The sequence below is a fragment of the Podarcis tiliguerta genome (genome assembly GCF_965153285.1).
Source record: "Podarcis tiliguerta genome assembly, chromosome: 13".
Lineage (NCBI taxonomy): Eukaryota > Metazoa > Chordata > Lepidosauria > Squamata > Lacertidae > Podarcis > Podarcis tiliguerta.
The window spans coordinates 32,826,769-32,852,206 of NC_139546.1; the positions used below are offsets into that span (position 1 = coordinate 32,826,769).

Below are 25,438 nucleotides of genomic sequence, written 5' to 3' on the forward strand. Positions count from 1 at the left end.
AATGTTGTACACAGCATGAGGTATCTCCCAGTGTATTTGACACCACGCAATCCTATGCACATTTGCTCAGCCTAAAAGCAGATCAAATCATTTAACCGATTTTTTAAAAAAATGATAGTTAATTAATTTGTATCCTGTAAAAGTTTTTCTTTTTTAATGCTTCATTAAGTACAATAGAGTTGTGGTACTATGGTCTCCTCTGGAAAATGCACAGAGGAGTGAGATGATGTGTCCGACAGCATTAGCAGCAAGTGTGTCTTGCAAGGATGTGGACGTATGTATAGAGAACAAGGCTGCTTGAGCAGAAGTATGCGAGGGTCCCTGTGCTTCAAACTCGGAGCCCATTGGGCATGGTAGAAGGGAATGTGGCCCAGACACCCAATGAGGAGAGAAGGTGGGAGGTGGGCGGAGCATAAGCAGGGAATAAAAGGGGCTGCCCCCCCTCCAAGTCCTATGGGCACCCAGAGACTCTGAGAAGGTACTGCAGACTCTTTACAGTGGCCAAGATGAATCTTTGCACCTCGCTTCTGCTGTTGTGCCTGGCCAGGGTCAGCCTGCAGGGAGGAGGTAAGTCTGGGAGACAGACATGGAAAAGGGGACAAACAGAAATAGACAACAGGAAATTCAGTTTTCGTGCTCCTCTTAGAGGGATAACACCAGGAATAAACAGAGGGACTATTTGCAAGAGGTGGGTAAGAGAGACAAGATAGAAATTTATTTTTTAAAAAAAATCAAAAGTGGGAGGGTGTAGCTGGGAAGGTCCATTCAGCCTCCACCCCTGTCTTAGTCCAACGCTCTAACCACTACACCATGCTGCCTTTCACATTGCACCAGCAATGTGATGTTGGTGAGACACTTTGTTGGGGAAGATGAAAACAAATGTTATAGGTGCTTTTAAATGAGGGCTATAAGGGCTGGCATTCTATACAATGTAAATCTGGGCACCAGAATGCAGTGAAGGGGGGGGTAAGGAGGATGAAGGAACTGGGCAATTTACATTGAAGGAGATCATCACTCATCTGTTGCCAGGTTTCCCCTTGACTACTGGTGTTAAATTTAATTATTCCTGCACTCCCAACTGAGCACCCCAAAACGTAGGGATAGAAAGATTTACGCGAAGGAGCTAGGGCAGCCTCTGCCGACCAGATGCCCTGAAGGCTGATGGGAGTTGTAGTCCAAAACACCTTCAGGGCAGATGCTGGGCTTGGAGCATATCCTTCATTTGCAACAGAGTCTTAATTGAGGTATAGGACTGTGCTGTTCAAAAGAATGGAGAGAATTGTTATGCTGAAGATTTACAGTGCAGACCCCTGAATGTTAACTCTGAAATCTGCCCTGCTGTTTCCAGTTAAGTGTGCACCATAGCTGTCAACTTTCCCCTTTTCTTGCGAGGAATCCTATTCGGAAGAAGGGAATTTCCCTTAAAAAAAGGGAAAGGTTGACAGCTGTGGTGTGCACCCATAGGACTGTAGCTTCAATGAGGGTGGGTGGGTCACAACTGGAGCAAAAATAAATAAACTTTATGTCTCTTGCATATCCTCTTTTGCATCCACAAGGGACAGGGAACAACTATGGGGCGAGAAGCACAAAGGTACTTCTCAGCTTAATGACCAAAAGTCATCTGCTTCAGGTCACTTAATGAGAACTGGCTCATCTTCTGCAACTCCCTCTCAATTTTTTAAACCCCACTAGGAAACCCCATCCCGCCTCTTACAAACTCTGTATCTACTACTGATTTTATTTCATTCATTCAGGATGCTTCCAGGCAGGGACTTAATACTGGAAACGGGTTGTTGGCAACATATTTTTTTATTATTCATTAAATCTGTATATCATCCTTCATCTGTAGAGCTCAGGGTGGTTCACAACATGAAAATACAAGACAAAACATGAAAAAAACCACAAACCAATTAAAAAAACCACCCCATCCCACAAACACATTTAAAAGGGTATTACTTGGTTGCTGTTTTTTACTTGTTTTCTATCAGAAAGGATAAATCTGTATTGAATTAGGGAGGTGGGAGAAATGAGTTAGCATTGTGATGCAGCCGTAAGCAGCACCGATCCCACAATAAACATCTGCCTGGAAGCAGCTTGATTTTCTGTACTACCTTTCTGCTGAATGACAACTTCTGCAGGTTCTTAAAATCAGTGTGTGTGTGTTAAAAAACAGTAATTGCAACAAAACCAAACAGAATGCAGTAATATATTAAGGCACCAGTTTGATATTGCTGCCACTAATGGTGCTCCATGCCAAAAATCAATTAAAGCAACATAATGCACCTTCAATAATTGTTCCCTTAAGTCTCTTGTTTCCTCTTCCTTTCCCATACTTTTTTCCCTTTCGTATCATGCCACTTACATTAGGAAGTTGTCTTAAACCAAATTGGATTGTTGCTCTGTCTAGCTCAGTATTGTCAACTCTGACTGGCAGAAGCTTCCCAGGGTTTCAGAAAGGGCCCTGGAAATATTGGGGAGTGAAGTGGAGGCCTTTTGCATGAAAGGCAACGTGTGCTTCCACTGATCTATGGCCTGATTGTGATTCTTCAGGCAGGGACTGCCTTGTTTGTTTGTCTTGGGACAGCGCTTAGGAGATTTTACCTGCTTTGTAAACAAGTAGTTAATATTAGTACCCATGAGTCATAACCATGGTACAGTGGTACCTCGGGTTAAGAACTTGATTCGTTCCAGAGGTCTGTTCTTAACCTGAAACTGTTCTTAACATGAAGCACCACTTTAGCTAATGGGGACTCCCACTGCTGCCGCCACGCTGCCGCTGTGTGATTTCTGTTCTCATCCTGAGGTAAAGTTCTTAACCCAAGGTACTATTTCTGGGTTAGCGGAGTCTGTAACCTGAAGCATCTGTAACCTGAGGTACCACTGTAGTTAATTCCAGAATACGTCAAAGCTAATGGCAATTGTGTGATCATTGCATAGGGTCCCACAAAATGACAGCAGAACTTGTGCATTGCAAAGGGGTCAGGAGGCTGCAAGCCCCATGGAAATTGGAGAGGAGCCCCACAAACCAACTTTCCTCTTTGGCCCCCGGGCTGTCCAAAAAGTCCAGGCTCAGGGCAGCGATTGGGAGTTTGCATACTGTTCCTTCCAGGTCACATCTCTACCTGGCACAAGGATGCCACATTCCTTCCATGCCCCGGGCAGCCCTGCACACACAAAGACCTCCTTCTCAGGGGAGAGGGGACTGACACCCCCTTGCAAAGCCCCAAAGGCTGGCAGGCCAGTTCCCTGAGCCAGGAGACAGGGTGGGACCCAGGTGGGCCAGATGGCCAGGGTGGTGAAATAATCCTTTGGCACCTGGGACTCAGGCTTTGAAAGGAGCTTTGTGGAAGGGCCCAGAGCCACCTTTGCTGGGCCTGACAGGGCAGAATGATGGATGCTTTCCGCCAGATGTTGAGAGGAGAACCAATCTCTCAGCAACAGGAACAACCAAGAGTCTTGTGGCACCCTGAAGACTTAACAGATTTATGGTGGCATAAACTTTTGTGGACCAGAGCTCCTCTTCGTCTGCCGGCCAACTGAAGACAAACCTTTCATACATCTGGTGAAGTGGGCTCCAGTAATCCATGAAAACTCACTCACCATCTATGTTTGCTAAGGCACTACAAAAGCCTTGGGTGTTGGACGGAAAGTGTCTATCATAGCTGCCTCTTCTAGATGTTCTGCAAAACATGCTGTCCACTAAGAGCCCAAGGAACAAAGTGTGAACTAAGGACCCAAGAAAAACACCCTGATGGTAATGAACTTGGAGGGCTTTCAAGTGGGATTAGGAGGGGGGGAAACATGGGAGATAAAAGCTGTCAATGCTAATTAGTCATGAGGATGACTATGTACGCCTTCCTGTGTTGGAAGCAGGATGCCTCTAAAGACTGGTTGTTGAGGACCACAAACGGTTCGGTGCTGCTGGTTGTGGGCTTTACTTAGACATCTGGTTGGCTTCTGGGGGAACAAAACACTGGAGTAGTAGTAGCTGAGCTAAGTCTGATCCAATATATTTTGCTTCTTGAGACAGAGCAGCAATCACCTCGCACATGCACACACACAAACACACATACACACTCATATGTTCAGGTTAAGATGCATAACTCATTGACAATCTGCTGCTTTTTCATGATACCCCAAATCAGCTGCCTAAGGCAGTCGCCTCCCTCTGCTTAATGGTAGAGCTGGCCTAAATCCAGCAGGGCTCTTGCTATGTTCTTCTACTAAGGCAGTCCCTTTCAAAAACCAGTCTATTGAGTTATAATTAACTTTATGCTAGAGGCTTGATGTGCAACAACAATATGAGAAGTGATAAGGCTCAGAAATATAAATAAGGAAAAGATGTACGCGATATCCAGTCTCATTCCCTTTTTCTTGTGGATCTTTTCCAGCATTTAAACCGCAATCAAATGGCCGGGCAGGACCTTACTTCCCATCCCTGATGAGGGGTAAGTATCCTGCATCACACCCAACCCTCATAAGTTTATAGTGTGCAGCTGCTAAAATCAATGGGATTATTTATTTTTTTGTCCTCAAAACCCACTTCAATGAGTGGCTTTAAATGTGCATATATTGACCCTGAACTAGTTCCTGTGCATACACAAAGGTTGACTGGTGCCTCTGAAAGATCTCCTGCTCTTTGCTTTCTGTTTCATGGGGCTTCCCTCATTTCATTCACCCTGCGCTGTTGGCTCTGCTGAACCACCCACAGCCAGTGCAAGAGGGCAGTTCATACTTTGTGGTCTGTATTTCATCCCTTAGGAGGAGGAGTTGGACTGGGACTGGGACCAGCTGGAGCCAAGGCCGGTAAGTTGTGCAGCAGATATTGAGGTCAGGGTATGAGGTGGAGGGTGAAAATCTAGACAGAATCAAATATCCATCTTGGCATATCCATCTTGGCATTTGCTACAGGATTATAATGCAGTACTTAAGACAACAAACTGTTGCTTTTACATCGGGCGGGTGGTATAATAGAGCAATGCATCCATTTAAAATGTGGTGAGCCTCTGATAGTTATTATACTAGCTTTTTAGTGTTGTTATAAATAACTATGTCATTCATAGTAACTCTAGAAAGCTTGTACATTTCCCACAAGGGGCTTACCTGCATTTTAAGCATTTCAGCTCCTCAGAAACAAATCCTCTTTGTTACAATATGCAATAGTTTGTTGTTCTTTTCCAGTTGTCCACCTTCACAGCATTGCCCAATTCTTTAAAGCTGAAGCAAAATTTAGAAGAAAATGTACACTGTAGGGGACTTGGTTTAATTAATTCACACACACCACACTTCCTTCAAGGTACTCTCTCACTGACAAATTATCTTCACACCAGGCCTGTGAGGTAGTTTTAAGATGAGAGATAGTCACCCACAGCGAGTTTCATGGCTCAGCAGGGATTTGAACCCAGGCCTCATTAGTCTACATTGTACATAACATATGGGAACTGCCAAGGAAAATACCATGTTGTGGTTTGCAGCAGCCTTGATCTGTTATGATCACTCTACTTTCATTTCCCCTAGCTATAACCTCCTCTGTTTTTTATTCCCACAGGGAAATATCCAGGCTATGGGGCCCAAGGATTGCCAGCAGGGCTGGGTAAGTTTAGCTGTGGTGGTGGCCTTAAATACAGAGGAATAGAAAATTATTATTAATAATAATAATAATAATAATAATAATAATAATAATAATAATAATTTCAAGCTGTCAATTCATATGCCCAAAGCTGAATGGAACAGAAATGTCCCCTCCTAAAGAGATAATTAGGGCTTGGCCCACGCATAGTGGCAGAAAGAGGTTGACAGAGAGATGTTTCTGCTTTTGCAGGTGCTCAGAATGGATTTGGGGCTGCTGGACCAGGCTTTGGGAACAAACCAGGAAAGCCAGGTGAGCAGGACATGGAATGACATCCAGGGGGAGGATGCCCTGCATCCGTCAGTGGGGCCACTGCTAAGCCATGGACCATATGAAATGTAGACACATGGTTGGTCTTTGCCCAGAGATAAGGGTTATTGTTGCAAGAGCATTAGCAGGAACTAAGCAGGAACTAAGTGACCTTTCTCAGTTGTTTCCAGAACACAGGAAGCTGCCTTCCATTCGTCAGACCGTTGCTTCCTCTTGCTCAGTTTTGTGTACACTGACCGGCAGTGGCCCTCCAGGATTTCAGACATAGTATCTGCCATCCTGTTGTGGTTTAACCCACAACACGGGTGGCGCTGTGGGTTAAACCACAGAGCCTAGGACTTGCCGATCAGGAGGTCGGCGGTTCGAATCCCCGCGACTGGGTGAGCTCCCGTTGCTCAGTCCCTGCTCCTGCCAACCTAGCAGTTCGAAAGCACATCAAAGTGCAAGTAGATAAATAGGTACCGCTCCAGTAGGAAGGTAAACAGCGTTTCTGTGTGCTGCTCTGGTTCGCCAGAAGTGGCTTAGTCATGCTGGCCACATGACCCGGAAGCTGTATGCTGGCTCCCTCGGCCAATAAAGTGAGATGAGCACTGCAACCCCAGAGTCGGTCACGACTGGACCTAACGGTCAGGGGTCCCTTTACCTTTACCTTATCTGCCATCCCTACCTGGAGATGCCAGGTATTGAATCTGGAACCTGCAAAGCAGATGCTCTACCACTGAGCTAGAGTCCTTCTGCAGTCATTGATATTGCCTGTCCATCTGTTGATGCTTTCTGCCTTTCTACAGGATACAGAGTCCCAAATGGATATGGAGCAGGTAGGATGGCTTCTCTTTCCCACTTCACTGATGCATGTCTCCATTTCTTCCTGCCTCCCATGCACATGAGAGGGGGAACAGGATGAACTGGAATTGAATGGCAGAGCTGGGTGACGGACAGTGTAGAAAAGAGCAACCACGTGATTGAGGGGCTCTTACGTACAAAGTTTGCAAACAATAAAAAATAAAAGCATGTGTAAAGGAGTGGGTACATGGCAGAGATTTGTGAAATTATGTCCAGTGCAGAGAAATTGGAAAGGGAGGTTGGTGTTTTGTTTTATCAATCATTACATGTATTTATTTATTTATTTATTTATTTATTTATTTATTTATTTATGGGTATGTAACCCACATTTCCAGGCAGAGTACAACATATAGGGATAAAATCAACAAGAGGTCCATAAAAAGATCATTAAAAATAACAATAAAGCAATAAATATCAATAAATACTGGTTAAATGAAAAATTCATGTTGTAATGGCTTGTCTAAACAAACCTCTTGCAGGTTTAGGATTGTGCGTCTCTCTTGCTCTGTTCCTGACAGTTTAGTGCCCCGCTCCCCCAGTCTCATTCTGCTAGCATGTCTTCTGAAAGGAGGGAAAGATATGGGGCTTGCAAGCACCCACGGATGCTGTTCATGAATGTGGCTCAAGCGCCAGCCCTGGTGGCCCCGTTTCAATCCCAGTCTACAGGGGAGGAAGGACAGAAGCAGCATTCACAGTACACCTGGGTGTCTTCAGACTGATGCCTTTCCTCTCCTTCTGGGGACTTTCAGTGCCCAGAGCCAAGGACATGTTGGTGCTCTGCCCATAGCTGTCAACTTTCAGATTTGAAAATAAGGGATCAGCAGCCTCGAAAATAAGGGATCAGCAGCCTCACCTGTCCCGGAGACAGTCTATGGGATATTTAACAATCCGGGATAGCAGCGGGAAGCAGCGGGAAACGGCGCTGAAATAAGGGAATTTCCCGCAAAAAAGGGAAGGTTGACAGCTATGGCTCTGCCCACCCTGGCAAGCCAAAGTGCATTGTATCCAAAGCTGGTCAAGTTATTTTGGCATCAAAAAAAACCAAACAACTCACTCCCCCTCCCTTCTCACTTTGCTTAACGTGTTGTCAGGTTCAGTGATTTAAGGTAAGCTGAGATCTGTTGAGCTGGGGTGTGTGATTCCTTTGCCCAACTGCCTGAATATTTATATTTATTTCTATTTAACAGTGATTTTTATAAACTACCACTAATTTCGGGTCAGAAATTCAATCACTTACTGGCAAAGTTCAAGTTGCACCATCAAAGCTGAATTTGTGCTCTTGCACAACAAACTCACTTCCCCCCAAGATAGGACTTCTTGCACTAAGGAAAGTGCAGTGAAAAGTGTGGGATGTTGCTTGACACAAAGTCTTCCAACCTTCCCACAGACAAATCAGAATGAATGCTCCATAAACAGGTCCTCTGCAAGTGACCTTAAGTTGTTGTTTTTAGTGCCACTCAGATTTAAAATGGAAATTTGAATAAGCAAATGTAAATTCCACTTAAAAGAGGGGAACTAGACGGGATGTTTCTATTCCGTCGTCGTTCATGATGCATCTTTGCCTTCCAGGTTATAGAGGACTTGGTTACCCTCGTGTTGGCCTCCCCTTGGGAAGTAAGTCAGATACCTTTACTTCTTCCTTCTGTCTCATTACCTGTTCAACAGGTACCTCACTTACGTGCTTCGCTGTTCCTTTACTCTCTTAACATTCCATTGGCTAAACACGTCTTGCTCGAATAACCCTCCATTTTAAAAAATGCTTGCCAAGACTTTTTACAAACTTGGAAGACCGCTAAGTGACCCAGCTGCACTTCTTGGCAAAAACACCAACCCTTCTGCTTATTTTACCCTTTTGAGAACTGTTGGCCATCCTCCTTCATTTTCAGACCCTGGAGCTGAAATACTGGACATTGGATGCTGTGTATTTTTTCTGTGGTTTCATCTAAGGGTGCTTTCCCTCCCACTAATCATGAGATTGTTTCCTTGCCTTTTGTTGTGTCCACGTGTGTTAATGTTTTGACCCTCCAGTGTTTGGTGCAATTTGGCCTAATGGCAACCACAAGACTCCATACACTCCAGTTATCTGTTTTGCTAGGGATCATTTCTATTCTGTGTTCCATGTCTGCAGAAAACCACTGTCTGGTTGTTGCTGTTTTGCCTTACAAGGGTGCATTGTTAAAATGTTGGTGGTGCAAGATGCTCGGATACATCATTTTCCAGGGTTCAGCCCTTTCCTCCAGAATTTACATGGGGGAAAGCTGTTATAGTAATCTCGGATATAATATGGACAGTTCTTGACTCCAGACACACACCTGGCACCCTGATCATCTCATGGGGGTGTTTGGATTGAGCAGAAGGGTCTGGAAAGGCTTCTTCTGGCAGCGGCAGGCTTGGAAGTGACAAAACACTTGAAAGTACGGAAGGGAGGTTGGACCCCACAGGGTTGGTTTTCAAACAAAGTGCTGCTGATACGATCCAAAAGATTAATTCACCAATTTCAGTAAGCATGGGGTTCAGTGAAAGAGAATAAATTTGTAGAGATACGGTTTCCTTTTTCTTTTTTTGCATAGGGGGTTGGTGGGGGTCAAGATTCTTGGGTCTTTTTGGAGAGACATGATCTGACATAAGTGTGAAGTGTGTATCTTACCGTATTATGAGGTATGCAGTTTAGGGCAAGAACGTTGGTACTTGGATTAGTGTTTATTGTTGTTCTTTGATGAAAGTTTACAACTTTTTTTCTTAAGGTCTCTAGAAGTTACGCATCTGAGTGCGGTAGCAGAGCTCACTTGTCTGTAGTGCCCATGCAAATGAATGCCAGAAGGGAAATTCGTCATCTTGAGCAACATGGGCTTTCCTTGAAACAAAAATGCAAGCTTCTAGTGCAGGGGTCAGCAACCTGCAGCCCATGGGCCACAAGCAGCCCACAGGGGTCATTTAAACAGCCCACAAGCTGCTCCCAAACCAAGCCGCCTTCTCGGCGAGTCCCCTTGCTTCCGTGGTGCCAAAAATTGCGTCTGTGCAGATGCAGACGCTGGAAATTGCGTCTGCGCAGATGCGATCCAGCCCACAGAGCAATCTCCATGAGAGTGAACAGGCCCAGGCCAGGTAAACCTTGCCGACCCCTGTTTTAGTGCATGCTGGCTGTAGCAGGGTCCTGTGAAACCTTCAGAATGTAGAGAGGGGCTCAGCAGAATTTTCAGTGGCCACAAAGCGGGTCCTGACTGAGCACTCTGCATAGCTCTTTACCCCTTTCTATCACTGCCAGAAGCAGAGAGTTAGACAAAGTAAGTGCACTTAATTTGCAACATTTATGCAGATCACATAAATTTAATTTATGTATTTTTTTTTAAAGTATGAAGTACACAAGCCTGCTCTTATTCTTTGTACCTAGCGTTCTGGTCTGACCCAGTCTCTTTCTCCTCACTCAGCAGGCCTTGGAGCCAGAGGCAAGCCTTCCAAATCAGGTAGCAGTACTTTCACCAACAAATGTTCCACCGGGAAATACTCCCCCCATCATTCCCCAACATTAGGGCTGTGTGTCTGCTGCATGTGTACAGAATTCATAATTCCAACAATCCAAAAGTTCTTCTCCAGGTTGCAATTTAAATCAAGCCACTCTCCTTTTCTGGCAACTTGATTTTGGGGACACCAAGATCCTGGTTGTTACAGATTCTGAGAAATGGGGTTTTCCAGGTCGCCTGAGTGCTTAGTATGGATGGCAGGCACCTTGGAAACAGCAGGGCTCCTTGTTCCTCAGATGCTGTTGCAAGCATGCTCAGCAGTCCCCAAAAGCCCTTCCTACTGCCATCACTGCCACTAGATAAAGGGAAGGGAGCAGCAGGGCAAGGTAAAGTATTCTGTAGAGTGTTGGTTGGGGGAGGCATTCAGAAGGCCGACTGAGCTTCTAATGGTGTAATCAGGAGTTCAGTGTGGCCAGGATTTCAAAGTTAGACTAGCGGGGAAAATAACCTATGTACAAGAGTGGCGCTGTGGGTTAAACCACAGAGCCTAGGACTTGCCGATCAGAAGGTCGGCGGTTCGAATCCCCGCGGTGGAGTGAGCTCCTGTTGCTCGGTCCCTGCTCCCGCCAACCTAGCAGTTCAAAAGCATGTCAAAGTGCAAGTAGATAAATAGGTACCGCTCCAGCGGGAAGGTAAACGGCGTTTCCGTGCGCTGCTCTGGTTTGCCAGAAGCTGCTTAGTCATGCTGGCCACATGACCTGGAAGCTGTACGCGGCTCCCTCGGCCAATAAAGCGAGATGAGCACCACAACCCCAGAGTCGTCCGCTACCGGACCTAATGGTCAGGGGTCCTTTTACCCTTTACCCTTTACCTTTACCGATGTTTTAGCTTGGTTTGCCAATCTCAGTTCTGAACTGAGGCAAGAAGAGTACCACTGGTCACAACCTTCAGATAAACCCAGTGGTGGCTTGTCCACTAGGGGAAATGGGGCACTGCCCCAGTAACCCCATCCTGCTGTCAGCCAGCCTTCACCTGCCTGCCTTCCTATTTACAACCTACCCAGGGGGTGACGCCGCCTGTCAGCTTCCTCCTCACTCTCAGCGTTGCCTTAATAGAACTCAGCAGGGAGGGGGAGGGCGGTAAAGCTAGAATTAGTTGGCTCTGCCTGTCACTGGCTCTGGCGCCACCTACTGCTGGGCTCCCTGCCTTCTGTGCTACCATACCCAACAGGCACCAGCCACAACTGGATGAACCCTAGGTATCTGTGCTGATCTGTGAAAAGAGAATTTCTTTCTTTCTCTCTTAGCAGGTTATGGGGCAGGGCCCAGTACTGGTGGCTACCCAACAGGAGCGCAGCAAGGTGAGCTGGGAAAGTTGGATGGGGCCCCAAAACAAACAAACAAACAAACAAACAGAAGAGAGTGGGATTTGCTGTTAACTTTCCTAAGGATTAATTTCACCAGAGAGGGGTATCGGGGCCCAGCCCTGTTTAGTAAATATGTCATCTGAGCTAGAGCCTCTGTATTCCATTTCTAGGGCTGGGACACCTCATTTGTAGCGAGAAAGCACTCTACCCATGCTGAGATACAAGCTCTTTCTTCCTTTGACACACACACACACACCCCGCCATGAAACCTGTCATCATAAACCGATTTTGCCTTGTGCAGACCAGGGAGGAAGGGCAGGGGAGAGGAAAAAAGGAGTGATCACTTCCATCCACGACTGATTTTTCTTTTCTGCATGCTTTGTACAACAGCCTATATTGGTGGAATTGGAGCCGGAGGCTACCCAAGCAATGGAATCCATAATGGATATGGCAATGGTGAGAGAGACACGCTCTGATATTCTGCAGTAAATTGGTACAGGGGGGAGTCAAATGGAGCTAGTGGCAGAGTTGCTTTTGGCCATAGACTGCTGTGACACAAGCATGTTTATCCTCTGCCCCAGAAACAAGGAGCCAGGCATGTGAAAGGTCTGGTCAAGAGACTTCAGGAAGCAGGCCAGTCAAACTAGAAATTACTGGGCTAAGAGGATCAATGGCTGTGGCATTAGTACAGAGCCCCCGGTCGTCTCACGGACTATTGACCCATACACCACTAATCCGCTGCCACCAACCAGGTCCTCCCTGGTAAAAATCACTTCAGTCTCAGTCAGCTTTTCAATTCATAAAGAAGAGTGTATTTTATTTCAGACTTAAAACAAAACTTTCACAGCATACCAAACGCTGTTCCTCTTTACTTTCTTAGTCTTATGTTCCTCTCTCTATCTCTGCTACCACCCCACACTCAAGGACCAACTGCCCTAACTGTCTCTCTATTACCAACTGCCTTTCCCAACCAGCCAACCCACTCAAACCAACCAACCACCCACCCACAACTCCCAACGAACTCCCAGAACTCCTTTATAGACCCACTGACTCCACCCCCCTGGGTCCTGTCTATGCAGCCTATTTAACTATTTCCCCTCCAGCACTCTCTCATATACGGTAACGTCACAATGGCGTGACTCAATATTAGGCAAATCCTTATCCTGACATTACTTTGCAGAACTTGCCCTTTTATTTTGTGTGTTGCTGCTATCCCATGTTTGGGACACTTATCTGCAAAACTAATACATGCTTCTCAGAAAACTCACCCAAATCTTTGTGGCAGATCTGTTGCATGCAAAGTCTTGTCCACCTTCGTTATCTATCACGGTTAGGACTGCTATATATCAGGAATTTCCTGATCATAGCTAGAATACTGCAGTCAAAAACAATGTCCAGATGGGAATTGCTGGAATGTCCAGGAAAATCTGGACATATGGCGCAACCCATGTTGGAAGTAGAGATTTTTATTTTTATTTATTGAGAATTTGAAAAAAGAAAAAAAATCTTTGTGTCCAGATTTTTACTTTTTGAAAAATGGCAAATCATGGTACCAACTCAAAGGCACTAGCAGTTGAGCAAAATACAGTAATGTGGAAATAATACTTTTCAGCCAGTGCATACTTGCACAAAATGGCAATGAAAATATACGCCCAGAAGGTGGAGCAGTTGGCCAACATATTGAAAAGTCTATTTGACTAGACATATTGCTGCCCATCCATCTAGTTATTCTACAGGAAGTGCTCTAGAGCAGGGGGCTCTCACTCTTTACCCCTCTGGGCCCACCAGTCACAAAATGGTGGTGCAGGGGGCAGAGCCAGTCACAAAATGATGGCAAATGGAGGCAGAGCTTGGCACCATCAGCTGGCAATTACTAACATGGTTTTCTACTGATAGCTAATCCATCCTTGGGAATTGCTGAATTCTTTGCCGCAGCATTTTCCTTGGGACAAGAAATCCCATAGCTCAGCTGTCCTAAAGCAAAGTACAGACATTTGCTCTGGAGGTATTTGGCCCCACCCCCACCCCTTTTAGGCAGAATGTGCTGGTCCAGAGACTCTTAAGTGGAAAAGACTTTTTCTGTTTTTCCCTTTCCCATCACTGCATGCCTCTCAAAGTATTTTTACCCATCTCCTGCAGTTTTTCTCCCATTCTACTTTCAGACTCAACTTGTACCTTATTCCCCCACCCTGAGCAAAAAAACCTGTGTTTCTTTCATCCCTCCTTTCTGGTCCTTTTACTCCTTCCTCCCATAGCAGCTTAACTCTCATATCTCCTTCCTTTGTACCCCTAGTTTATTAATATTCATAATTATTATTTAATTACAGTGGTACCTCTGGTTGCGAACGGGATCCATTCTGGAGGCCCGTTCGTAACATGAAAAACCCGCAACCTGAAGCGCCGTATCTGCGCAGATGCGCGGTGCAATTTGGTGCTTGTGCACATGCGCGAAGCACGATTTAGCAGTTCTGCGCATGCGCGATTGACGAAACCCGGAAGTAACCCTTTCTAGTATTTTTGGGTCGCCGCGGGACGCAACCTGAAAAAACGTATCATGAAGCAAACGTAACATGAGATATGACTGTATATTGAAACATTTCTTAACCTTTTATCAGACTTTCTAAATTTCCTTGAACATCTCTCTTTCCCCTCAGAGAAAAGAGACCTCCCTTCTTCCCAAAGCCACTTCTCTGTCTCCCACTCACCTTTATGCAGCATGATGCAACTTAATCCAACCAAAAGACTATTGCATGGGGCAGATAACTGAGGAGGGGGCTGTGGGCTGGCTGTGGCACTGAGGCTCATCTGAAAGTGGCCTAAGGCCCACTGTGGGGTTCCAGACCACTGTTTATGTAACACTGCTCTCGAGTACATATTCAGCCTGAATGGAATCAGTTTCTGTTTGGTTTGGGAAATCGTAAAGATGTGGTTTTTCTTTCTCAGGCTATGGAGCTGGAGGAAATGGATATCCTGGTGTTGGATATGGGAATGGGAATGGTTAGTATTTACTCCTCACATTTTATTCCCCAAGGAGCTTGGAGTAGCATTTTAGCACAACAACCCTATGACACACAGAGCCGTCTTTCCTATTGGGCTTATGGGCGTGTTGCGCCAGGGCGCTGACCTTTCAGGGGTGCCCCAGCGAGTGGGGGAGTTGTGCAGCTTTGCCGGCAGCCTCCCTTTCCCTGCATGCCCGCCAGCTGTGCCCCGTCAACCATCTGGCTGGCGGGCATGCAGCTTCCTTCTCAAGCCTCCGCGGGAGGAGAGCGATCCCCACAGAGGCTTGGGAAAAGGTCGACAACTCTGGGAAATGGGCGCGCTGGAGGGATCTTTGAACCACAGCGCCAGATATGCTTAAGACAGCCCTGATGACACATTTTAGACTGCAGAGTGGGTGGCTTGCTCAAGGCTGTCCTGTGAGTATCATGGCTAAGTCAGCATTTGAACTCAGGTCTCTCAAGTCAAAGTGCCACACTGGCCACTATGCCATATTGGCAACGATGGGGGAATAAATTTAGGGCTAAGATTGGGTAAGTGGAGGGGAAGATATGACATTTCATCAGTAGAGGCGGAGACAGGCTACAGGACTTATCCATTGGCTCGCCTTGACTCAGCTCCAGAACTTTCTTTCAGTGTCCTGAGATTCAGCTGCAGAATATGTGAATTAATGCTAAGAAAGGGCCTTTGCCTTCCACTAAGGGCCAGGCTAGATGTGTTTGGGGCACAGTCCATTCCACATGGCACAAGTCACAGGAAGTTCAGACAAACATTTTGAGGCTCTGTTTGCCCTGCTGCTTTCCCCTGAGAAAACCTGTGGCTTAGCGCTGTATTAGAACAAAGGGCAATCGGGTTTTCTGTGGATTGCTGTTTAATCTAATTTAGTGTTAAAAGAGCGGATTTTCCAGGGGGAAGTGGCAGGGCAAAGGCAAAACTGTTCCGACCCATGCCAAGAAAGCATGGGACAAGCAGAAGTGTGGACGAGCCCCCTGTGTGGGAAATGGCACACATGCCAATGGGAAGATCCTTTTAAAGAGGGATAGGTCACATCTTGCTCCCAGAATTGATCCCTGGACTACCTCAACAAAAGAGATGGTAGTAGGGGATGAGAATGATTGCACAGGACAAGCGGCTGCCAGTCAAGAGCATATTGTACTGGGCTAGATTGACAAATAGCCTGACACCAGTGTTGAGCACCTTCCTATATCCATGAGCAGATCCCCCTGCCTGTGTAGAACTGGCTAAGAGTGCAACAGTTGGGCTGTGTAGGTTTCCCTGCCTTGCAAGACAAACAAGAGCTTCAGTGGAAGGGGCAACTGAGAAATGACATGGGAGTAAAAAGGCTAAGCTCGCCTTCTGCCTTGACTGCATTTGATCAGCTCTTACCGCTCATCACAGGTCTCTTCCATTTCATTGAGTAACTGCAGCTCTCATTAGGGAGAAGAAAAAGAAGATGAGGAAAGGTTGATCCCCTGATACACTGCTTCAGAAATGAACTATTCTAGGTTTTGAGACAAGCAGGCAGGGAGGAGCTGTATACTGAGCCTTTGGGTGTCTTTGCAGGTGCTCGGGCTCCCTATGGCAGTCAATTAGGAGGCCCTGCTGGAGATCCTGCTGCTGCTAAATATGGAGGTAAGTCTTTATTGCGCTCCCTAAGGGAAAAGAGACTTCCTTCCTTCCTACATAAGGCAACTGACAAACAGCCTGGCAAAGTTTTCTGCAGCTTGAAGGGGAGCAGAGTTGACTTGCAAAGCATTTTAGCATCAACTGGCCCTGAGGGGGTGAAACATGCCTTAATTGCTTCATAAATGACTTAGGAAACATAGGGAGGATGAAAATGGCCTGGGTGTGACTGTGTTGAATGCTTATTGTTTTACCTGTTTAACTGTCACGGCTTCTCCCAGAGAAGGCAGGGAATTTTTGTTCGGCAAAGGTGCTGACATTTCCTAAAAAAAGCTAGTTTTCTGGAGGGGAAACGGAATGACCCTGAAACCATTTGGTGCAGGTGTGTCCTCCTGTGTCAGCATGGGAGAATTTCTGTAGAATTGTTCTAAGGTGTGGGAAAGAGGGGTGCCAAAGGGGCAATCAAGGGATCCTCTCTGTGACCTTCTGTTGCCCTTCCTTGGGCTCCTATGATCTGCGTTACAGGGACAGGGCAACTCCCATACAGTGGGCAGCCAGAGGCTGCTGGCCTGGGAGGAGACTATGGTGCTGGAAGATATGGTAAGTTAAGACAGCAAGGGTAGGTGTGCCTCAGACCGGTACTCTGTATGACTGCAGGAAAAGCACAATTTTGAGTCAAGTGCTGATTATTTCAGGTACAACTAAAACACATGCACAATCTGGGGTCCCAAATGTAGTGCTTTTGGGGTTCTCATGCACCGACTGGTATTCTCAGAAGGCTTTCCCAATTTATTATAAATAAAACCAGGAATTTTTGAGGGCCTTTGGTAGAGGGTTGCCTTTTTCTTAGGGGGTCAGACCTGCAAAATGGGTATTCGTTTATTTCCACAATGAATTCTTAGATTTGTTTAGGGTTTTGAGGCCCTGTGCCCAAGATTGGAGACCCCCCTCAATCAGTGAAGATAGGCTTGTAGGCAGAGCAGCTGTGGTATTAATATATATACTATGCAGATGAAGCAGATCTGTATGTGTGTCCTGTTTTGCATAAATGGTTCTGCCCTGGGTCCCCAAAGTGAAGAGTAAGTAGCTGTGAAATATACTTTACTCTTCTTTGTGTAGACTCAGGGCAAAACCATTTATGCAAAGCAGAACACACATGCAAACCTGCTTCATTTGCGTAACATCTGTGTCAGGGGTCGGCAACCTAAGGCCCATGGGCCACAAGCGGCCCTTGGGGGGCGTTTAACTGGCCCATGCACCCCCACCGCCTGCTCGGGGACCCCCACCACCTGCTTGGTCGGCTCCTGCAGCCAATGGGAAGCTGCGCATGCCTCCTCCCTGTCAGGAGCGCGGGAAATAGCGTTTGCGCATGCATGCATGCACACTCCGGCCAACCGCAGCATCTGCAGGACCGTGAACCGGCCTAAGCCACAAAAACTTTGCCGCTCCCTGATCTATGTAAATAGTAGGGATAGGGAACCTGCAACCCAAGACTCCCATCAACCCTGACTGTTGGCTCTCCTGGTTGAGGCTGATGGGCCCTGGAGTCCAGCAACACCTGGAGGGACACGAGTTCCCCATCCCTGATATATAGGCTGCAGAATTCTACTTTTGATGGCAGAGTTGGGGCTTTCTTTTGCTGCACTTTTAACTCTTTAGTACACACAGTTCTAGCTGCGACTTGTTGCGACTGTAGCTTATAAATTCTTATTGTACATTGTCGTACATCTTGGCAAGTCGTGTGCTTTCTCCAGGACTGGGGTGTGATAATGGAGGGATTTGTTTTTGGTGGGTTGAGCAATCATATCCCCTTGCCCTCCCAACTTTTCTTCTTCTCATGCCTTCCAGGAGCTCCTCAGAGCCCCTATGGAGCACAACCTGGTGGCTCTGATAGCATTGGTGTAGACCCAGCTGCAGCCAAATACGGTAGGTGAAAGAGAGTCCACCTAAGTCACAGAACCAGAGTAGAGCTTCAAGCACATCCATCTGCTGAAAAGCAGTATGGATTGGGGAACTGAGTACACCAAACTGGTAATACTGAGGTCTAGTTACATGGCCAGTTTTGGCTCTGGTGATAGCAGTTAGTCCCAAAGAACTAGGCACACCAAGATAGAATGTTATCTGTTAATAGACCAAGTTAGGTTTAGTTTGCTGCGGATACATTAGGGTGGCCAGATGCAAAAAAAGGATGGCTCCTACTCTTTTAATAGTTTCATGACAAGCTACACCCGCTGATCTTACCTATTCTACACAAATATTAAAGGTGCAAAAGCCCAGCTGTTTTGCATCTGGCACCCTGAGATACAAGTTTTAGAATTTAACACAGCTATTCACTGGTAGCAAGCAAAACTTTCAGATGCATTTGAGGCATGCAGTTAGCAACTGTAAATATTTACATTGCTCATTTAATGCCACCCGTGTACAAAATATGATACATTCTAGATTAGGAGATTCAACTGTTTTCCTTTAGAGTTGATGTTTGTAGAATATATCAACTTGAAGAAGGCTGGGGCTCCTGGATCCTAAAAGCCTGAGCTCATGGACTAATTGGTTAGGGGTGGTCTTTTGTTGTTATGCTCTTTCCCTCTTTCTCACTCTCTGCTTCCTCTGCAGGCAATGGGAACGGAATAGGATATATGAATGGACGAGACTCCCAAGCTAATGGGCTGGGGGCAGGTAAGGCTGAAGGTGCAAGATAATAATAAAAAGCACAGCTCTCAATTGGGTGCAGCAGGAGACAAACTACTCCTTCATGGAAAATGGAGTAGGAAGTTGACAAAAAAGAGATTGCGTATTGGATTGTATGCTAAAAATGTTGAAACTTAATAAAATGCAAAAAATATATATTAAAAGGGCACTGCTCCCCTCCCCACCATTGCTCTTTAGGATAGATTTGCCTGGGATTGGTGTAATTGGGGATGCCTTTTGCAACCAGTTGCTCTGCTGCTTCACTTGGCTCTTGTTCTGTCTAGCAGGTGCATATGGTCCATATTCAGCAGGACAAACTCCAGGAGGGTATGGCAGTCCATTGGGTGCTGGACAAGCACTGGGAGGATATGGTAAGTGGTTCTAAAGCTGTGTTCTCTTGTCAGTGAGGAAGAGATTGGATTTCCCTGCCCAAGAGGTATAGAGCTTCTCAACCTTTTTCTGACCATGCCCCACCCCTGTCCTATCAGTAGACAGGTAGCTATTTAAATGTTTTATTTGTAAATAGAACGTGTTTTATTTATAATACAAAATATTACATAAAAAATTATACTTTAAGTATTTCTCGATCAATGTGACTCTTGTGTTTGGTGACCAGAAACAAACTTTTTAATATTCAGTTCTATTACTGTGAGAGATAACCAAGATCAACTCTGTCTGTTATGTTAAGGCAATTCTGTGCTAGGCTGAGTAAATAATTCACAGGTGATCTTGAAGTGCATTTGATTTAATGTAATTTTCTGCTTTTATTAAAATTTGTAGACTCATGCAAGCACCCTGCTAGTGATCTTGAAACCAAGTGTTGTCAGTGAACTGTGAAGTGAATATAGAATACTTCTGCTACACTTTTAAAATATGCAATAAATCCTCTGTATCTACGTGTCATAGAAGCAGCACCATCAGTAGCACAGTCCAGAATGTTCTCAAGAGGGATATCTTTCTCACTGATGTATCTCTTTACTTCTTCAAAAATTGTTTCACCTTTTGTTTTAAGCTTTCAAGCAAACAGCATTCCTTCTTTCAATTTGTCATCATGCAAATCTCTTAACACAAACCATCAGTATGGCTTTGTTATCTGGAATACACAATTCATCAGTTTGGAAAGCAAACTTTTGAACTTTTAACTGTGAGGCTAGTTGGTTTTCAATATTTTTTGCCATTCCATCAATACACCTTGACACTGATTTAATGTTCAAAGGGATGGATTTGATAATTTCATAAGCATTTTGGTTCAGAACGGTTGATATAACAGACACTGCTGGCAAAATCAAGGATTCCCCTTTCCTTGGCTATCAGTTTGGATATCTCATAAGATGTGATTAAACCGTTATCATTTAAAACCGATTTCTGAACAAACATTTTCTTCAATGTAGGTCTAGTTTCAAATTTATCTTGCAACGCTCGGAAATATTCCAGTGGTTTATCCTTCTTGTCATTATGTTTTCAAATGCTTCTGCAACTTACATGGATGCACTCTCATTGGAAAGTGTAGTCATACACATCAAACAAGTGGGGCAGATTGATGCAGAAAAATTCAATCTCATATTTTATGTAACAAAATTGAGTCAAATAATCATAAAAAATGCTTCATGCATGGCATAACTAATCAATATTATAAGAGCAATCAAAAGAACCATTAAAGTTAGAAGACAATGAGAATATAATGACCTTAGTAAAAAATGGGTTTTGTATTATTCTGCCCCATCTATGGGGCACTTAGATACATTGGATGGGGCACTTTGAAACAAAGCGTAAATTGTATGAGAATGGTATTTATTTACAAAAATTTAATGGAAAAAAATTAATTGTGAGAGATGATGTTCGAGATGTGCCCTTTGAGAAATTTGGTTTTGGCAACTGCAAAACAACATCCTTGAAATCAACACTTGTCTAATCTTCTACAATGGGGAAGACAAACATACAAGATCCTGGTTTTTTCCTGAGATATGACACTTGATAATCGGTCATATTATATTTGGAAATGACTTTGGCCACATAGTAAACAAGTTTTTTTCTTTTCAAATTTAATAAGTAGGAAATCTCCAACATTTATATTTTCAGGATTGGGAACATCAAAATTTATATCCTCATCTTCTGAATTAGATGCAACTTCAAAATCTCCATCATCATCATCATCATCACCACAACCACTCAATTCCACAGATTCATTCCAACTTGTATTGGAGTCAGATTCTGAACGACATCTTTTCTTCTTAGTTTTTTTAGCTTCCATTAAACACAATCATTTTTTCCCCGTTTTCAACTTTTTCTTTCTGCTTCATTTTAACTTGCTGTTTTCTTTCCTTCTCTTCATGCAATCTCTGTAATCTATCTTTTTTGGGCATATCAGTGAAGAGTCTTGATTTCCTTTCACTCTTCCACTATTCAAGGAAGAAGTATTTTTACCAATGACTTTTTTTTTATATGGTCTAACTACTTCAGGGGACAATATTGGCGTAGAGCCTGGTGGAACGACCTTAGGAGATAATGTTAAATCCTCTTCCAATCGGCTGGCTTCAACAACTGGTATTTTGTCTTCTTCACAGTTTTCGAGAACCTCATCATTTTGGCTAATATCAATGTCCACAAAACCTAGCTCTTGTGTATTTTCTTCATTTCTCACATCCGTAACATCGGCAATATCTTGAGAACTCGAATCTAACATTTGCATTCGTGCAAAATCATCAGGCGTAAATTTGTTGTGCATTGTTACACGCTCATAATTGTCAAAAAAATCAGTGACTGCGGTTTTATTAAACACAAAACTTGGTGCTGCACTCATATTTTCTAGCTTTCTGGGGCTTCGATCCCAATTCTTCTTTCTAAATCCTGTTGCCCAATCTTTCCCAGCACATCTATTTTTTTTCCAGGATTCCGGATATCTACACCCCAAATATTCTGCATATTCATAAGCCAAAACCAAGACTTGCTGCAAAGACAGCCCGCAGTGCATTTTACTACAGTTCAATAAATATTCAGTAAATGCTTTCTCTTGTTCAGTTGAGAAAACCTGTGCAACAGTGTACTTGGACCCATATATATTAGAAGATGACGCTTCATTTTCTTCAGAAGTTTTTCGAAACTTTTCAATGCGATGTTGCAAAGTTGCAGCTTTGATCCTGTATTTGTCAGCTGCCCTCCGTATAGACAATCTCTTTGATATAACTTCAGATATAGCAGTCTTTACGTTCTCCTCATCGATACTTCCTCTATCAGTCTTAGGTTTATAAGTTCGCACCATTTTCTGGAATACAGAATAACTAGTTTAGTGATTTCATGCAAACTTGTATATTGAGGCACTATTGTACACTGCAGGGCACTTTTATACATATCAATGTGCCCCGTTTCTTAGTGTATCAAAGTACCCCACGGACATTTTCAGAAAATAATTATTAGTAAAACCACTGAATTTATTTAAAAATCACGTGTAATCCTGATTACCTTTGGTATTTTAAAATCTTAACTAAATGATGTAAAACATCATTGACAGATCTCTACGAGGAGAAGCAACTGAACACAGCAACCACAAAAGGAATGGCAAACATAATGCCTGCAGTCCTAGGGCTGCAATTCTTAACACTTAACTGGGGAGTACGTAATTCATTGAACACAGGACTTGCTTCTGAGAAAGCATGCATAGGCATGCACTGCATACTGTAGTCTTTGCAATGCCTTTTCACACTTTATGTTTTGATAATTGGATGTTTGAGCACTGTGATTTGTACAAAAAGAGGCTACAAATGGTCTTGAGTGAATTTCTTGCTTTGGAATAAATGGAAAAGCGTTCTGTACATCAAATAAAAGTAAGGAAAAAACCAGTCACTTTTTCTGTTTTGCTCTAGGAGGAAAAGAATCTAAGTATGGAATGAATGGTTTTCTGGGAAATGGGTACAGAGGTAAGAAAGATGGGGTCCCTATCTTTCATAATTGCGGCTGTTCGCTATCCTTACTACTCAGTCTGTTGTACAAATCAGAGCTTCCACTTTGGTTCCTATCTGATCAGTTTCTATCTCCACCACATGCCTTTCTGCAACCTGTTTCTGGAAGTGCAAGGATGAAATATGGAATAATGCATGCCTCTTTTTCTACATTTCCCCCCCTTCTGTTTTCTCAGGTCGCTGCTCTTCTGGAAAATGCTGAGGAATGATGTTACTGTGTGGAACTTTCTCTGCAGCAGGATTCAGGCATCCCGGCAACTTTTGGTGCTAAGTGTGATGATCAACGACAACCAAGTTTTCCAGTATAAATGATCCTATATTTCTTTTTCCTGTTTTTATTTTATCATTAGAAACCTTTCATTGTAAAAGAGAAGATTTTACCATGTTGGCTTCTACAGCATTATTGAACACATTTTCTAAGGGCTGTTAGCATGTCAAGATCAGTGTTACAGAGATGGACACATGAAGTTGGAAACCCCTTTCCTTCCAAAGAGATTTGACTTATCAATTCCACTTCTTTGGAAGTAGCCTAGAGTTGATTCCCATCTTAGTGTGTATCTGGGTGCCCAGGCACAAGTGTCTTTTCAATTAAAAATAAGTAAATCCACAATTCTGTTGTCTTTATCATTCTTGGTGAAAGAATTGTAACATACCAAACCAACCATTGCATTGCCTTTCTTTAAACATTCATGTTTTGTTTTTCAGTTGCTGTGGGTTTTCTACATTCTAAACAATACTACCCAGCCCTAAGTCAAACTGAAATATTTGCACTGGGTTTGTGCAAAGGTTGTGAACAGTTAGAAATATAAAGAAAGATTTAGATCCCTGGGGTCACTTATAGAAATTTGAACATGGGAAAAAGCAGGGGAAGGATACATGGGAAACCCAGATGTGTGCTAGCTATACAATCCAACCACAGCAATAACCAGCCTTCTTTGCTAGATGGAGCTGCTGCAATTCCAGATGGGCTTATAATTTTCTCCTAACCAACAGAAACTTCTGTGATCAAGTTTGGCACTTGGGGGTTTCTTTCATTCTCAGCTTCTTGGCCACACAGTTCTCAGAAACAGTACCGTATTTGAAAAAGTGGTACAGTAATGGCCAAATATTAATTACATCCAAATAAATAATGAGTTAATGTTATGGGACTCCCCGTTTCTTATGAACTATATGAACTCAATGCGAGGGGATTTAAGTATCATAAAACCACTTTAAAGTATGTAAAATGGCAATTTCATTTTTTAACAAGATTGTAATTTTGCCACACACACCTCAACCTGCTACCCAGGGCACATGACTTTTCCCCTACACTGGTTCTATGTACAATTTGTGCTTGTTAACTCAAGCTTGACAGATGGGCTTTTAAAAAGTCTTTATTTTTATTTTTATTTTGGCAGGCTGGCTCTCCCAGTCTGACCAAAGGGGTGCCCATCATGGAGCCATTTAGAACAACCCTTATTACTTATGTCAGTCAGGACAAGGGGATGGGGGTTTGCACTTTCCAGGTCAGCTGGGGCCCTTGGAGTTCCCCAGTACCTTACAAGTCTCCCCTAGCTTCACCACTTCAGCCGACATAGACAATACATCAGGTGAAGGCCCTTATGGTCTGACTGGTGGTGGTGGGGGGGGGGACACTGTTTCCCTTTGCACAGAAAGCATCCAGGGAACCCAGAAAACCCAGGTGGATCAACTGAGGCTGAGAACACACCATATATTTAAAACATATCCCCCACTACACCAAAGAATCCCGGGAACTGTAACTTACTCTCACAAAACTACAATTCCCATCACCCCTAAACTACAGTTCCCACAGTTCTTGCTGGAGTGGGGGTGCTGCAAACGCGCTTTAAATGTATGGCATAGACAACGACCTGAGTCACTCTAAGGGGGAGTGAGCGTTGAATCAGAGGCTCTTCAGAGAGATCCAACGCAGGTTTCCGAGTTCTGGTTCGACCTGTTTGCCATACCACCCAACAAACAGAACCAGAGTTCGTTTTTCCCTTCGGGATCCTGGAACTGTCGAGTTGGAACGGACACCCTAGAGGTCATCTAGTCCAACTGCCCGTCATGCGCCGGATCTGGGCGCTAGCAAGGCAGGCGCTTCCAGCAGTTCCCTAGTCTCGGGGTGGGGGAGGGCAGGTGGGTGAGCAGCTGCATGTAGCCCCCCCCCCAATCCAGACAGGCTCGGGTGGGGGCCCGGCCGCCCCGGTATTGTTCGCCCTTCCCCGGGATGCACTGCTTGCTCACACACACTTACCAGGGCTCCTCACTCGCGAGGAGGCGGCAATTCTTCATTTACCGCGACTTCCCCCGTCCGACGTCGGGTCCCGCCTCCCCAAAGGCAAAAAAGCCTCGTCTGTTTCCTATCGAGTGGGCGGCCCAGGGACTCCTCGGCAAAGTCCCCGCTTGCAGGCTTGCCTCCGAGTCCGAGCGAGGCCTTTCCTCTTTCCTCAACCCAGCTGGCCTCGTCCACCCACCTGCCAACACACTGACTGGGCAAACAAAAAAATCGGGGGCTGACAGTTAAAGAGAGGCGTTTCCGTTGGAAGGAGCGCTCGCGCGCTCGCTTAGTCCATTCGGCCCGTAGCCTTTCACGCACGCATGC

The 25,438-nt window shown here is 44.7% G+C and overlaps 1 protein-coding gene and 1 long non-coding RNA gene across 13 annotated transcripts; one reads left to right on the forward strand and one right to left on the reverse strand.

Moving 5' to 3' along the window:
* The first annotated feature begins 474 nt into the window (after positions 1–474).
* On the forward strand, positions 475–23,443 carry GREP1 (glycine rich extracellular protein 1). 12 transcript variants are annotated; one of them, XM_083409312.1, is made up of 18 exons: positions 475–567; positions 4,392–4,448; positions 4,762–4,806; positions 5,549–5,593; positions 5,822–5,881; positions 6,688–6,717; positions 8,312–8,356; positions 10,171–10,209; positions 11,513–11,563; positions 11,960–12,025; positions 14,513–14,566; positions 16,130–16,198; positions 16,715–16,789; positions 18,038–18,115; positions 18,803–18,865; positions 19,162–19,248; positions 22,738–22,791; positions 23,010–23,443. In XM_083409312.1, the coding sequence occupies exons 1-18, from the start codon at positions 507–509 to the stop codon at positions 23,033–23,035; spliced, it is 1,005 nt and encodes a 334-aa protein (XP_083265438.1). In that variant the 5' UTR covers positions 475–506; the 3' UTR covers positions 23,036–23,443. The 12 variants fall into 12 exon arrangements, with proteins under 12 accessions (XP_083265438.1, XP_083265434.1, XP_083265440.1 ...); XM_083409308.1 differs by having other exon boundaries at positions 10,171–10,206; positions 11,510–11,563; XM_083409314.1 differs by having other exon boundaries at positions 10,171–10,206; positions 11,510–11,563; positions 19,165–19,248.
* LOC310662409 lies at positions 19,376–25,438 on the reverse strand. Its single transcript, XR_014504284.1, has 2 exons — positions 25,091–25,438; positions 19,376–22,139 (listed from the first exon to the last, which is right to left on the reverse strand). It is a non-coding gene; the product is annotated as an uncharacterized lncRNA (long non-coding RNA).

Coding starts and splice junctions, on each gene's coding strand:
- GREP1 (XM_083409312.1), top strand. CDS start 507: ATGAATCTTTGCACCTCGCTTCTGCTGTTGTGCCTGGCCAGGGTCAGC. Junction 5,882..6,687: donor GAACAAACCAGGAAAGCCAG/GTGAGCAGGACA, acceptor GCCTTTCTACAG/GATACAGAGTCCCAAATGGA. Junction 11,564..11,959: donor CCCAACAGGAGCGCAGCAAG/GTGAGCTGGGAA, acceptor TTTGTACAACAG/CCTATATTGGTGGAATTGGA.